At 55.3% G+C, this 15526-nt stretch overlaps 1 protein-coding gene across 1 annotated transcript; it reads left to right on the top strand.

Annotated features, from left to right (window-relative positions):
* The first annotated feature begins 2999 nt into the window (after nt 1-2999).
* Nucleotides 3000-15276, top strand: LOC148820722 (A-kinase anchor protein 8-like). Its single transcript, XM_088931628.1, has 13 exons — nt 3000-3141; nt 5201-5257; nt 6911-7196; nt 8205-9009; nt 9516-9642; nt 10288-10313; nt 10512-10554; nt 11232-11316; nt 11438-11579; nt 11672-11765; nt 12274-12404; nt 13090-13185; nt 13868-15276. Exons 1-13 carry the CDS (start codon nt 3000-3002, stop codon nt 14288-14290), a joined length of 2457 nt encoding a protein of 818 aa, XP_088787754.1. The 3' UTR covers nt 14291-15276.
* Nucleotides 15277-15526: the final 250 nt, after the last annotated feature.

Genomic DNA, 15526 nt, shown 5'->3' with positions numbered 1-15526 from the left:
GACTCCATAATGCTCCCCGCAGGCCCGCCGGGGTGGCGGCGGAGGGGCAGGCATGACCGCTGCGGGCCGCCATCTTGAGTGTGGCAAACCCGGCGCTTCCTCGGAGCGTGGCAAAGGCTCTTTGATTTATTATTATTAGCAATAATAATAATAATAATAATAATAATAATAATAATAATAAAACACCTGTAAAAGTGGCTTGTCAAAGCAGTTTGGGCTAAGGAAAAAAACATAATGAGAGGAAATCAGTAAACTGAATCAATGAATCCATTAGACCCAGTGTGTGACCACCAGTGAGGAATCAGAGACACTGTGGCCCCACAGCGACAGAGTCTGAGGCCCCTGAGATCCCGGAGTGTTTCCATGTGTTCATCTGTTTATTAAACAGGTCAGAAATGCGTGAAAAATTGCTCGCCAACTCGGTCTGTAAAACGACTTCTCCGGGCTGTCATTTCCAAACGTCTCCTGTGAATGTTCGGACCACCTGCCGACACGTCTAAAATGCGTCAGCTGCCTGGCGATGAAGAAAGATTTGAATTGTTATAATAGCCTCGCCAGATCACATCTCTGCGCTGTTTGCGAGAAATGACATTAAAATATAAGTGCCTAAGAGCCTGAGGGAGGTGTGGGCTTTGTGCAGCCTCTGTGCCCAGCGACCTGACCAGCTTTCCCCCATGACATACAAACCTCAGCACAGCAGCCATATCACCCTGCAGCTCATGACTGGCAGCTGGAGCTCAGCAGGTGTGAGCCTGGCCAGTACCTGGGTGAGAGACTCCTGGGAAACCTAAGGCTGCTGCTGGAAGAGGTGTTAATGGGGCCAGCAGGAGGCGCTCTCCCTGCGGTCTGTGTGGGTCCTAATGCCCCAGTATAGTGACGGGGACACTATTCTGTAAAAAGGCGCTGTCCTATGAATGAGATGTAAAAAAAATGGGAGTTTCTGTGGTCATTAAAAATCCCAGGGTGTTTCTCGAAAAGAGTAGGGGTGTTACCCCAGTGTCCTGGCCAGATCTCCCCTACTGGCCTCCTAATAACCCCCATGTCTGGACTGGCTTCATCACTCTGTTCTCCTCCCCACTGAGAGCTGGTGTGTGGTGAGAGTACTGGTGCATCATCCAGGTGGGGCTGGACACTGGTGGTGGTGGAAAGGAACCCCATTACCTGTAAAGAGCTTTGAGTGGAGTGTCCAGAAAAGTGCTATAGAAACCTAAGGAATTGTTATTATTATTATTATTATTATTATTATTATTATCACCTTGCGCAGTACAACAGTCATCACTGCTTCCGATTCCGACCACAAAAATAAAACTCTCCTGAAAGGGACTGATCTCAAGCGACTTTAAAAGGAGGTGGGGTCGTCATCCGTCCATATCTTCCCAGACACATCCACCTTCTGGTCTTTACAACTCCATCCCGGAGGAATTTCCAAATATTTTGAAATGTCTGGTATTTTCCATTTATTCGTTTTACGCAAAAAAAAATCTGCTATCCCTATCCTCAATGTGAAAAAAAATGCACAAAAGTGCAAATTCACTGCAGAACTAATGACAAATTTTCCTGTGTTTTCAAAGAGGTAGACAAGAATGGCATGCTCAGTGACTGTTATCTAGACCTCATACATATATACTTATAATTGCGATATATTGTTAAAAACATCTTCTAACCGCTTTATGCAGTACGGGCTCACGGGGGAGACAGAGCCTATCCCAGCAAGCAACTGGTGCAAAACAGGATACACCCTAGATGGGACGCCAGTCCATTGCAGGGCACACAGAGACACTGACACCCGGGCCATCTTTCCCAGAACCCAGCAGCCTTTGACTGTGGGAGGAAAACGGAGAGAACATGCAAACTCCACACAGACAGCATCCCAGGAACTGGGCCCAGAACCCCAGCACTGTGAGGCAACAGTCCTGGCCACTGTACCACTGCATTATGTATAGATCACGTACCATTATATAGCGTTAATAAACACGAGTGTCCCCTTGAATGTTCAGAAAAGGAGGGTTTTCGAGAGAGCAAAACGCAAAGAATTGCTGGAAGGGAAATAACTGTGACTCTTCGGTCCTGAATTTGTACAATTCGTCGCCCCCGCTTACCCTACCGCTTCTGGGAGACGACCCTAGTCCGGGAGCCCAGACGGTACCGCCTCTTCCCTGGTTCCGATCTGGGGTTCTGGGGTCAGGACGGCGTGGGGGATTAGGGTCTCCCGTTCACCAAACTGAGGGGCCGAGCAGGACGGCGGGAGCTGCCCCACTACCCCAGGCCGTGTGCAAGAGACTCGTCTGTCGCCACGCTCGGCTCGGTGCTGTTCGGGCGATCGCACTGTGCGAGTACAGGAGTCCAGGTTTTAGTTCCGCAGTGAATTTTCCTGTTGATATTGAATATTCAGTGCAATCAGGCGCGGGCAGGTCTGGTGCTGGACGGGCTCCAGGCAGGGAGCTCAGGTTTCAGTTTTAAAGACTGCATTCAAATAACGCACTTTATTGGGTGGCAAAGTGATCCGTATGTTCTGATGTGGATTATTTTAAGTGAGGGCGTATAAAACTCACTGAAATAGTACTGGCAAGTACTACTTCATCCTGACCTGTTATTACACCCGTCACTTTTTTTTACAATCCCGTTCTGTGTAAATTAATTCATTAGACGTATTTTGGCTTGATGGACCCCAAACTTCCTCCTACATGGTGACTGGAAAAACAGCATCCAATAGGAAAGACGCGTTACAGGCAGTGGCGCGTTGATTGGACAATGAATACGACCAGCTCCACCAATCAGAGATGAATCCCCCCTCTCCCGCTCTTGACTAACGGGCACATGGTGACTAACAGGAATTCTAGCCAATGACAGTGCAAGTGAATTGTGATTGACACTAGTGTTGGCCAATAGGACAACTCATATGCTCCTTCCTTAAGGCAACGCTTCGTTGACGTTAGCTTCCATCCAATCGCTGCAATCCAGCCGCTGATGTCGTGAATGACTGATGCCTCTACAAGCCAATGGGTGATGCTCAGGTCAAGCAGTCGCCCAATGAGATTGTCCCCTGGGCAGGGTTTTTCCGTAGCGGGTTCGCCCCTTCCCAGGCTCTTCGAGTTGGTTCCAATGAGAAGACGGGGAGAATGGATGGCAACGATTACGGAGGTCAGTCAGGAAGAAATGAACCTTTAAGTTGTTTATATTTCTTCATTTTTCATAATAATGTAAGGGGTTCTGTGCCTAACACTTAAACACTGCGGTGCGGCTCCCTTGATCAAAATCCATGTCGCAGAAGCTGGTTTTAAACGCAGTGCATTTGCAGCTATGGACGTTGTTCGCTTTGCTAGCTACGCACTTATTTTTGTATCTTTTGCTGGTTTAAACAAAAAGAAAACGCCAACTGTCCCCGATATCGTTTTTCCGTCTGTGTGAGCCCCCCCTGTATTCCCGGTGCCCCATACCTGTGCTCTCTCTGCTAGTCTGGAACCAGGCAGTTCTGTAATGTCGGAACATTTTTATGGGATTGGACCCGAGACGCTTTTAGCCCGGTTTACAGCCCTGCGCAGTGCAGACTGGTGAGGTGTAGGTACCCTGGCAGAAATACAGCGGGGTTCAGGGCGGTTAACGTTGCAGCGTCGATTATTCGGGCTTATTCGGACGTTGACAGCCGGTTCGAGATCGGACTCGCGGCTCTGCAGAGTCAGTCACGGAGCCAGAATTGGTCACGACTGACCTGCCGAGCGTGCTAACTTGCAAAATTATACACTGCACGCGTTGAATCGCCTTGATTTTTCGGTTTCTCGCGTCCTGATGTGTGAAAGCGACGCGCTGACGGTACGGACTCGAAAGGAGGCGTGTTGCTGGGGGGGCGGCGGCAGCGGCGGCGGCTTCAGAATACAATTATTATTTTTGCGCTCTTAAGCTCCGTTCCCTCGCAGCGTTTGCACCGCGCCGTGCTCGCCAGCAGCACGGAGGCTGTCAGTGTTGTTGTTGTTGTTGCGGGGGGGTGCCGCTGGCGAGCTGCCGGACGGCCGCTGGATTCGCAGCTCGACTCAAAATGGCCGCCTCGCTACCTCTTCTCCCCCTGTCACGTCGTGCGAGAGGCCGGAGCCCCTAGTCGCGACGGCTTGTGTGCGAAATAACTGCTCCCTCGACCCCCGGTTTTCCGGGCTAGCCCGGACCCGTGCGGGGCGTTACAGCCGACCGGGTTGGCGGCGGCGGCCTGTACGTGTCTTTGTGCTGACGGGTCCGACGAGTCCGCGCGGGGGGGTGGGGGGTGGCTTTGCTTAATTTTGGAAAATGGAGGCGAGAGGGCAGCCTGGTCTGAGACCCCAAGACAACAGGGGCTCTGACAGGTCGGGTGCTCGCAGCGTAATCTGTGTCACCTGCCCCTCCCATGGGGAGAGGGTGTATGGAAATGTCCGACAGGCTCCCCGTCTGTCTCAAGTGGGGGTGTCTGCAGCTCCGTACCCCATTTCCCAAGAGCGCGGACTCCAGGGAGCTTTGAAGAAGTAAGCGAGTCACAAATTCATTTAGGGTGGCAGGGTAGCGCGGCAGTCTGCATTGCTGCCTCTCAGTGCTGGGGCCCTGGGTTCAGTTCATGGGGTGCTATCTGTGTGGAGTTTGCATGTTCCCACCCGACATTCACGTGGGTGTCCTCCCACAGTCCAGAGCGATTGCTGGTGGGTTAATTGGTCTGTGGGAAGATTGCTCCTGGTGTGAGTGCGTGTCCAGTGATGGACAGGCGTCCCCTCCAGGGGGTACCCTGCCTTGCGCCCCTTGCTTGCTGGGATAGGCTCCAGCTCCCCCGTGAGCCTGAAGTGGAAGAAGTGGTCTGAACCAGGATGGAGCGATGGGCCTGTCCGATGAGGAACCACAGCGAAGGTCACACCGAGGCTGTCCCAAACCTTCGGAAAGGGCGTGATATAATGGTGACCCCTAAAACCGGCAGAATCGGAGTAGGAGACACCCTTTCCTGTGATGGGGCCTCGGGCCTCGGCCTTGGAGAGGCAGGGGCCGAGAGTGGAGGAGACAGGCCGGTGCTGCGGAGATGATTGGAAAGGGATGGATTCAAGAAGTGTTGCTCATCTGACACGCAGACGCACCCCTGTGCCTGCCTTCGTACCTGCGCCGAGCCGGGGGCTCTGTGCCTGCGTGTCCGTGCCGGCCTGCGCGCGCAGGGACATGGCGGCCTCACTGTCCTGTGTGCTGTGCTCTGTTGCAGGCTATGGCTCCTGGAGTACGGCTGCCGGCGTGAGCAGTGCCGAGGTCAGTGCCTCAGGTAAGGTTTGACGACGCCGGCGTGTCTGGTCCCCAGCCGCCGCTGGGCCGGGCCCGGTCTCCGTTCGGGCTGCGGTCCAGACTGGGTTCCCACGCACCCTCTCACCCGCCCCGTGTCCCCCGGGCCAGAGGTTTCCGTCGCAGTCGCCGGGGCAGTCGGACAGCAGCTGTCCTTAAAAAAAAAAAAAAAAAAAGTGCAGTGGTGGGTAAAACCTGAAATGGATCAAACAGCTTTGCGGCAGGAGTCTGATCGTGAGATGGATGTGGAAACGGGAAAATGAATCGGTCTCAAAGAGGACTTCCTCCTGATCCACTCCAGGTCTGTAGTGTTGCTAGCAAGATTCTCAGTGCTCAGCAGTCTGATCCAGTCCAGGCTTTATAGTGTTGCCAACGAGATGCTGAGTGCTCAGCAGTCTGGTCCAGTCCAGGTTTTATTAACATCGCCAGTGGGATTCTCAGTGCTCAGCAGTCTGATCCAGTCCAGGCTTTATAGTGTTGCCAACGAGATTCTGAGTGCTCAGCAGTCTGATCCAGTCCAGGTTTTATTAACATCGCCAGTGGGATTCTGAGTGCTCAGCAGTCTGATCCAGTCCAGGTTTTATTAACATCGCCAGCGAGATTCTCAGTGCTCAGCAGTCTGATCCAGTCCAGGTTTTATTAACATTGCCAGTGGGATTCTCAGTGCACAGCAGTCTGATCCAGTCCAGGTTTTACCAACATTGCCAGTGGGATTCTGAGTGCTCAGCAATCTGATCCAGTCCAGATTTTACCAACATTGCCAGTGGGATTCTGAGTGCTCAGCAGTCTGATCCAGTCCAGGCTTTATTAACATCGCCAGCGAGATTCTGAGTGCTCAGCAGTCTGATCCGGTCCAGGCTTTCCCAGCTGCCTCTTGCACAGATTGTGCCAGTCAGGGAAAGAAGCTCAAACAGCAGCTGCTGATTCCATTCAGGAGCAGCTGGAGAACGCTCCCAGCAGGCTCTGCAGCGGGGGCCCAGCGCTCCTGCCCTCCCCAGGTCCCTCGGCCCTCGAGCTGCAGAGCGATAGCGAAGCCTTCACTCTCGTCTTTTCGCCAGTGTGGTCGTCAGCGTCGTGCTCCTCGCGATCCGACGTTGTCACAGGCTGGCCCGGTTTAGCCTGGACGGGACTGGTTTGCCCCTTCTCCGAGCTGGAGCGCAGTGTATCGCTGCTGGGTTCTGAGCCGGAATGGGGTGGGGCAGCGTGATCGACCCTTGTCCCGGGAGAACTGCCTCCTCCGCGGTGTACCACACTCCCAGCAGAACGGCACGGCTTCGGAGCTCAAGTACACGTGCTCGTCTGTCCAAGGGCCCTGCGGTTGGAAAAAACCCACACCGGACCGGACTGCTGCGCTCAGGGACTAGTAAGCGAGACCAGTGTTAAACCAGCACTGGAACGGACTGCTGTGTGCTGGGAGTCATGGGCGAGACCAGTGTTAAACCAGCACTGGGTCGGAGTGCTGTGCACTGGGAGTCATGGGCGAGACCAGTGTTAAACCAGCACTGGAACTGCTGTGCCCTGGGAGCTTGTTAGTGGTAACGTTAGGGTGCTGTTGCTCTGTCCGCTGCAGTGGTTGTAAGCTGCAGCTCCAGTGCCAGCAGTGCAGGGTTAAGGTCCGGCTGTGTGTGTGTCGCAGGTTATGAGGGCTACGACTACTTCAACGCGCAGTCTGCAGGGGCCGCTGGCCCCCCCCAGCCCACGGACTCCTACGGCTACGGCGGCTCCTGGGAGGCTCCCCAGGCCGAGTCCGTCCCGGGCTCCGTGAGCACCGGAGAGGGGGACGGGAGCCATGGCGTCTCCGAGGGGACCACGCCCAAGACGCCCAAGCGCAAGAAAGAGAACCCCGACTCCCTCATCGCCAAGATCAACCAGCGGCTCGACCTGATGTCCCGGGAGGGGTGCGAGGGCGACGGCGATCAGAGGTGAGGCCCGCCGCTGCCTGGGCACTGTGCTGCTCTACAGCCCCTGGGTCCTGCGTTTGCTTCTGCACGGGGGCACCTTCTGTGTGGAGCCTGCGCGCTGTCTCCCTCTGGCTGCTCCCGTTTACTCCTGGGGAAGTGCTTACTGAGGTATCTGCGGTCTTTGATCTGCCCCTGGTGCGCCCCTTGCTGGACGGGCGTCCCGTCCGGGGTGTTGACCCTCCTTGTGCCTGGTACCTGCCGGATGAGGCTCTGGCTCACCGTCTGAGGTGGCTCTGCCTGAAACCGGATGCACGGGTGAGAGGTGCCCATCGGGCACGCCGACCCCCGTGAACCCGTTGCCTTCAGGCGCACAGCGGGCTCATCTTGCCTTGCTGGAGCCCCTGCGAGCCCAGCACTCGGAGGGGTATCCCGGGGGGGGGTAACCGGGCTGCTGAGCCTGCGAGATCTGCCGCATGGGGAGTCCTGGCCACAGCTGGCTCCATTTCTGTGTGTCTCTGCGTGCATTTCTCCCACCCCCTCTCCCTGTCCTTCTCTCTCAGTTCAGTTCAAGGTGCTTTATTGGCATGACCGATGGGTACAATCAGTGTTGCCAAAGCACATAAAAATACAATTAACATGAAACAAAACTAAAAATAAAATAAAATCTATAGACATATTACAGACATTTACAACAAAGACACACGGAGCATTGTTGGGAGACAGACCCACTGTTCCTCAGGCTGTAACAGGAGATCATATACCGGGCTGCCAGATAAACGGAGTTCCCTCCTCCCTCTCCCAGTAGGATTGGGACCCAGAATCTCTCTCTTCTCTCCATCTCCCTCTCTCTGCCCCTCAGTCAGCCTGTTGATGCCCCAGTGCAGGTAAACGGGTAGTTTTCCTGTCCTCTGTCCTCGCAGTGTTGTGCCCGACGCGAGCCTGGCTCCTCATGTCAGCAGCGTCGCGTGGCAGTGATGATGATGATGATCATGACCACCCCTGCTTCTTTCTTCCTCTCCCCCTGCCCAGCTCCTTCAGGTTCGAGTCCTTCGAGTCCTACGACCTGTCCGCGGAGAAGGAGAAGTACCTGTCCAGCATAAGCTACGGGGAGGAGGCGGCGGCGGCGGGCGGGGAGGGGTCCAAGAGCTCGTCCGGCGGGGCGGGAGGGGGCGCCGGGCTGGGCGGGGGTGCCCAGAGCTCGGAGAACAACCGGAGCCGCGGGGGGGCCCGGCGGGGTCAGGGCGGGGGTCACCGCTCCAGGGGGGGAGGAGGAGGAGGAGGAGGAGGAGGAGGAGGAGGAGGAGGAGGAGGAGGGAACCGGGATGGGTTTGGATCCGGTAACCGTGGAGGAAGGATTCAGAACCAGTACCAGCAGCAGAACCGAGCCCAGAACCGCAGAAGCGGAGGGGGCGGCGGCGGTTATTATCACCACAGAGATGGGCCTCCCCCCCTTCCTCCTCCTCCTCCTCCTCCTCCCCCCCATCACCACCACCCTGCTCACTTCCACCAGCCGCCCCCTTATGGCCGCTTCGGCATGCCCCCCCCGCACCACCCCCCCTCCTCTTCCTCGTCCGAGCGCCTCTCCACCCGCTGGAACGAAATGAACTTCATGGTGCCACGCGGGATGTGCGGCGGGGGCCGGGGCGGGCACGGCCGCCTGCCCTCCCTCTTCTCGCAGGGCCCGGAGTACCAGAACATGCCCGCCGGGCCCCCCCCGCCCCACGTGCTCGGCATGGGCGGCCCCTTCCCCATGGGCGGCCCCTTCGGGGGCCCGATGGCGGGCGGCTGGCAGCGGGACGGCAGGAACTGGCCGCGCATGGACAGGGAGAACAGGGTGAGTAAGCAGTGCTCTTCGTCACCGTCATCCTCTTCCTCGTATCCATAGAGACACTCAGTCCACCTCCTCTGTATCTCCACATTAACACTCCATCATCATCATCCTCAGACCTGTAGAGTAACTGTAGAGACACTCAGTCCAGCTCCTCTGTATCTTCACATTAACACTCCATCATCATCATCCTCAGACCTGTAGACCTGTAACTGTAGAGACACTCAGTCCAGCTCCTCTGGATCTTCAGAGTAAAACTCCATCATCATCAGACCTGTAGAGAGACTGTCCAGCTCCTCTGTATCTTCACATTAACACTCCATCATCATCATCATCATCATCCTCAGATCTGTAGAGTAACTGTAGAGACACTCAGTCCAGCTCCTCTGTATCTTCACATTAACACTCCATCATCATCATCCTCAGACCTGTAGACCTGTAACTGTAGAGACTTTCACGTTGCCTGATAGCTCTGCTCCCTGTTCCCGTGTGTCTTGTGTCTGGTCGCTTAGCCCAGGCAGCGTGGCGGGCCCATGTACCGGCAGTTTGAAGGGAGGAAGAGGCGGCATTCCCAGGCATCTGATGAACCAGACAGCAAATTCCGGCGGACAGACTCGGAAGGAGAGGATTCAGAATACGGTGAGGCTGCGGGCAGGGGCAAGGCGTCCTGAGTGAACCTCAGCCCGCGCTGCTGTGGTTTGCAGAATCAATTGTTTTAGCTTTTAGAATAGTTTGTTTTAAGTTTGGGCCTCTGAGTTAAGCAGGCCTTTAGCACAGTGAGTGCCCCCTGGAGGAGGGGCACTGCTGGTACCTCAGCTATCCATGGTGGGGTTCTCTGTGGCTTGAGGGAGTGAGGCCATCCAGGCTGGCTCGAACACTAATCATCGCTGGGGCTCGGGCAGTTGCGTGCCGATGCTTGGGGTGTCCAGGTTTCAGTGGGCTGATTGGAGAAGCCACAGGTGGGAAGAGGCCGTTTGCCCCATCTTGCTGTTTTAGCTCTGCATCCCTGCATAGTACTTGCTGGAGAGGGGGAAACCCTCTCTCCCATCGGGACAGGGACGGCTTCAAGCAGCAGTAACGTGGAACTCAGACTGGTGCACCAGTCTGGAGTGGGACCCAGATCCCTGGAGGAATGGTATGGGGGTCCGCGTCACCCAGGCATGACAGCTCTGGCTGGGACTGCGGGTGTCTGGGCTTGCTGATATCATGAAGTGGGGCGATGTGGATCCCAGGGGAAGTTATGGCGGTCACTGATGGCATCTCTGTCTCTCGTTCTGTCTCCAGGTGAGGAGGAAGAGAATGAAGACGAGGTGAGTGCGGTCTGCGTCCCATCTCAATCCCTGCTGGCGAGGGAGAGAGGGCGCTGCGCTTGGCGCGACTCGTGCAGCCATGTCAGCTCCTGTGTGTTCTCTCCGAGCCCACACAGTGGGGGACACTGTGAAGGCTACTGACACGCTTTGTCCTTACGGTCATGTGTCTCATTACAAGTCATGCTGCTCTTTCTGCAGGAAGGCGAGGAAGGTGGAGAAGATGGAGGAAAGAAAAAGAAAAGTAGGTTTTATGTTTTGATCTTTTGATTGTTATGCATTTTGTGCCTGTAGGTCTGCCCTGCGATTATTAGATCTTTGATAAGGTGCAAAGTCAATTATCTAAAGCAGAAATACCAAATGAATCATTTATGTGCAGTTCTGGTCCTCTTCAGTTCTCTCTGAACTAATGACGACAACATGCTGTTAAGTCATTAAAAGACATTGACTAATTCAATGCTAGGGTGGCACTTTGGTGCAGTGGTCAGCATTGCTGCCTTGCAGCTCTGGGTTCAGTTCCTGGAGTCCTGTCTGCATGGAGTTTGTATGTTCTCCCCGTGTTTGTGTGGGTTTCCTCCCACAGTCCAGAGAGGTGCTGGTGGATTAATTGGGTTCTGGGAAAATTGGCCCTGGTGTGAGTGTGTGAGTATCTGTGTCCGTATGGACTGGTGTCCTGTCCAGGGTGTATCCTGCCTTGTGCCCGTTGCTTGCTGGGATAGGCTCTGGCTCCCCTGTGACCCTGAATTGGAAGAAGCGGTCTGAAAGGGGGTGGATCCGGTTACGCCTTTCTCACCCATGCGTACGGCCAATTAAGAGAGCTCTGCGCCCACTTCTTTCCCTGCGCCCCTCCCCTCTCCCTCTGCCCGTTTCCTCGGTTCGTCTCCTCGTTTCACGTCTTCTCTCCTTCTCCCCCTCCCGCAGCTGGAGAGGAAGAGGAGGACGACGAAGAGGCCAGGAAGCGCCGGAAGGACAGGAAGAAGCAGGAGAAACGGCAGAAAGAGCACAGGTAGCGTGGCGGGGGTGGGGGTGGGGCAGCGGTGAGGCCGAGAGGCGCCCCGGTCCTCGTCGGCGCGGTCCTGCGGTTGGGGTTGCTGTTTGACCTCGCCCCTGTCTCTCTCCCCACTCAGGCTGCTTTTTGCCTGTTCCCTCTGCAAGTTCCGCACCGCCGAAGACAGCCTCCTGCAGGAGCACCTGGAGAGCAAGTTCCACAAGGAGATCTTCAAGTTCCTTGGCACCAAGATGCCGGAAGGCACGGTCAAGTTCCTGCAGGTGCGTGAGCTGCTGGGCAGGGGGTGGGTGTTGGGGTGTCCCGAGCTGCTCTCCGGGCTGCGGCTCTGATGACCCGCTCCTGTGTCCCGCAGGATTACACTGTGAACCGGAACAAGAAGATCCTACGGAAGCGGCAGGAGCTGCTGGAGAAGGAGGGGCCCCTGGAGAAGGTGGACCCCTTCAAAGGTCACTGCGCAGATCTCGCTCCCTCTCGCGTTCTTCCCTCCTCTCCCTCCCTCCCTCCTTCTGTCACTTTCTCTCCTTCTCCCGCTCCCTCTCCCTCTCCCCTCATTGCTCTTATCTCCCTCTCCTGATCACTCTCTCCCTTTCTCCTCATCACTCTTTCACTCTCCCTCTCCCTCATCACCCTTTCATTCTCCATACTTTCATTCTCTCCCACCTCCTCCCTTCACTCACTCTCCCTCTCCCTCTCCTTCTCCCTCTCTCTCTCTTCACTTTCATTCTCTCCCTCCTGCTCTCCTCACTCTTTCCCTCTCTCCTCATCTCCCTGCCCCTCTCTCTCATCTCTCCTTCCGGCTCCGCTCAGGTCACCATTCCCGACCCGCTCAGTGAGTCAGGACCCTCTCCCGCCTGCCCTCCACACGGGACACACACGGGACACACACGGGACACACACGGGACACGCACACACCCAGGGTAGCCAGTCACTGTTGAACCTGTCGCTCTCTGGCAGGCCTGGTGGAGGAGCAGTTCTGCAAGAAGATCGAGGCGGCGCACTGCATGGCCTGCGACATGATCATCCCGGCACAGCACAGCCTGCTGCAGCGCCACCTGAAGTCGCAGGAGCACACGCTGAACCGCAAGGTACGGCCCCTGATCCGAGCGGAACCGCCTCGTGTAACGCGGACGTCGGAACGGTTACTCTCGCTGGGTCTCTCGGTGTACAGACAGGAGTAGACAACAGTCAGCAATAAAGTAGATGAGTAGTGCCAGTATACAGTACAATGTACAGTGTAGAAAACAATGCACAGTTTACAGTATACAGCAGTAAACTCCAGTGTGCAGCGGACAACGTGTGACCGTCGCGGTTCTGCGCGGGCTCGTGCCCTCTGCCTCTCCACCCCGCCCGTTTCGTCCTGCAAGGAACCCTGGGGCGCGAACCCGGGTCTCCGGCGTCACGCAACAGGGAACCAGCCGCATGAGCTAAAGGAGACCTCCCTCAGCCCAGGCAGCTGAGGTCCCTGCTACGCGCAGGGAGGGCGATGACGTCACCGTATCTGAACTAGCTCCGCTGCACCTGCAACATTCAGCAGCCAGTGGTGATGGATTGTAGTTGTGTAGCTGTTGGTTATTCAGGAAACCTGCCGCTAGGGGATACGTTTCTGAGCCTGGGGATCTGTGATTAGCGCCCCAGCACCTCCTCTTCGTTATCCTGTCCGGTCAGGGCCAGGCCTGCTGCGGCTCCTGTCTCCAGATTTGCTGGGATGGGGCTCGGAAAAGGCCAGGCGAGTCCGGGGTTCCTTGACCCAGAGATCTCTCTGTGTTGCAGGGACTCTTCGACCAGTTCAAGAGGTCCAGCCTGCCGATCGCGAAGAGCATCCTATACAACAAGAACATCAGGCGGATGCTGGACAACTATTTAAAGGTGAGCTGGCGACGGCGACACTGCAGTGGTCCGGCCGCGCCATTTTCAGATTTCAGGGTTAGAAAGTATCGGCACCGATGAGTGCATTTTAAACCGCAAAAACAGTAAAATTTAGACATGAACTTGTAAAATCCAGTGTCCAGGTAGGCGTAGTGCCATGTAATGTGTTTCGGAACGAGGCAACAAAACTTCTGGTGACGTGAAATGGCCTTATTACATAGCAAAGAACCGGGTTTGTGAATCCATTGGTTTTAATCCAATAGAAATACTGCTCTTGACTTCAACACAGTTTTGCTGACAAATGCTACTTATTAACTCCGTGCAGATCGCGTAGGTACATTTCTGTGGTGAAATGTCTTCTGCCCAACCTGTATTTAATTGCTCGTACATCCCATCACGTTACTCATTATGGAGACTAGTGAGCAGGAAGGGCTGCATCGGGCTGCATTCTGGGGAACGTGAATGCGTGTTGTATCAACATGGCGACTTGCAGTATTTTTACAAAGTTCATGATTTCCCACAGTAGCATGTCCATGTGTGTGGGGGATGCATCCACCTGGATCTTCAGGGCTCACCCCCCCGCAACGCGCTCGGGGCCCCCCCTCGCTCTCGGGAGCATTTGTCTGGATGTGTCCTCCTTCCTGCCTGTCGTTCTCATCCCTGCTCTCTCCTCTCTGCCCAGGGAGAGGACCCCTTCACGGACGAGGCTGCGGACCACGAGGTGGACGTGGATGAGGGTGCCGCGCCTGCGGAGGGCGCTACGGGGGAGACGCCCGGGGAAGGAGGAGGAGAAGGGGCGGGGGCAGAGGAAGAGGGGCATGGGGAGGGAGAGGGAGAGGTTGGGGCCGAGGCAGCAGGAGTGGGCGAGGGGGAGGAGAAGGGAGTGCGGGAGGCAGAGGCAGAGGCAGAGGCAGAGACCGCTGGGATTGAGCCGACAAGCGAAGCTCCGATGGACAGCTCGGCCACCGAAGAGCAGCAGGGAGATGGAGGGTTGGGAGGAGAGGAGGAGGAGGAAGAGGAGGAGGCAGGGGAAGGCATGAGGCTGGGGGAAGAAGAGGAAGATTTGGAGGAAGACGAAGAGGAAGAGGAGAATCCTATGGCCTGATCCTGTGGGGGGGGGGGAATGAAATGTCCATCTCAGTTCATTAGTTGTTTTTTTTTTTAATTTGAGATGTGTAAATATCTGTGTATAGACTGAGCCCTGCCCTGTTGAGACGAGGTGCGCGTGAAGACATGGGGGGGACTCGGCAGGCACAAAACTGGAGGGGGCACAGGCATGGCCCTGCTGGGGCCTGATGCAGACGTTCACTGGGCACGGCTTGTGCTGGTGCTATACCACAGGACTGCGGGGTGTCCGACGGAGAAAACGGGGCGAGTCCGCTGTATGCTTTTGGGGGGTGCTGGCGTGCTGATTTTAATGTGGCAGGGCTGTATGTATGCAATAAGGCTCTGACAGGGCGTCCGTACAGATCCTCTGTACCCCCAGTCCTCAACCCTGATACACTGGACAGCTGAAGCTCGAACTTGTAGACCAGAGTGTTAACCTCTTGTCTTTTGGGGACCCTAGGTGCCCTAGATTTTACGTTGCAAACCTCTGCTGGATGTTGGGCACAGACCAGTCCTGTGCCAGTTACACACACAGCGTGACTGTGGTGTACCAGCATGGTTAGGACCAGAGTTCTGGACTCTAACCCAAGATTCAGATCAAGGTTCTTGTTATTGGGGGAGTGACAGATCCTGGGGCTAGGGGTGTAGGCTTATTTGGGGATCACTTCTTTACCAGTGGTTGTGAAGAACAGTGATGTCTTCATGGGGGAGCAGTTTTCCATGTTATTTGTTCGGCTGCAGACGTTATCTGGGGGGGGGGGCATTTGTTTTTAAACTTTTTTTTTATTTCATTTTGTTGGGTTCTACACTATTGCTCCTGTTTTTTAAGGAATAACAATTGTAAAGCTTTTTCAACCGATCAGTCAGTAGATAACTGAATCCGTTTGTGCCAGAGGCGAGCAGAGGTGGAAGGCAGGTGTAAGATATGTGTATATTGTTCATCACTGTTGACACGTATTAAAAAAAGTAATGTTTGATCTCTCAGTGCAACTGGTTGTTCTTGGGTCTTTTGAAAGCAGAAGTAACATGCAAAGGTGTTTTAAGCTGGAATGCGATCTCTAGCTGCGGTTTTACATGGAACTGATGCCAGTCTCCTGTTGCACAGTATTTTCAGCCCAGGTTTTGGAGCTGCAGGGCTCGTGTGGAAATCGGCACAAGTGCTGTAGATGTCATGCTTGGTACCTTGAGTACAGTATCCCCGACAAGCCTGCAGAGTCTTATTTTGAAATGTTTG

Source organism: Atractosteus spatula, chromosome 14, assembly GCF_055471065.1.
Source record: "Atractosteus spatula isolate fAtrSpa1 chromosome 14, fAtrSpa1.hap1, whole genome shotgun sequence".
Taxonomy (NCBI): Eukaryota; Metazoa; Chordata; class Actinopteri; order Semionotiformes; family Lepisosteidae; genus Atractosteus; species Atractosteus spatula.
This window is presented reverse-complemented; position numbering and strand designations above follow the sequence as displayed.

Coding starts and splice junctions, on each gene's coding strand:
- LOC148820722 (XM_088931628.1), top strand. CDS start 3,000: ATGGGTGATGCTCAGGTCAAGCAGTCGCCCAATGAGATTGTCCCCTGG. Junction 3,142..5,200: donor GGATGGCAACGATTACGGAG/GTCAGTCAGGAA, acceptor GCTCTGTTGCAG/GCTATGGCTCCTGGAGTACG. Junction 9,010..9,515: donor GCATGGACAGGGAGAACAGG/GTGAGTAAGCAG, acceptor CTGGTCGCTTAG/CCCAGGCAGCGTGGCGGGCC.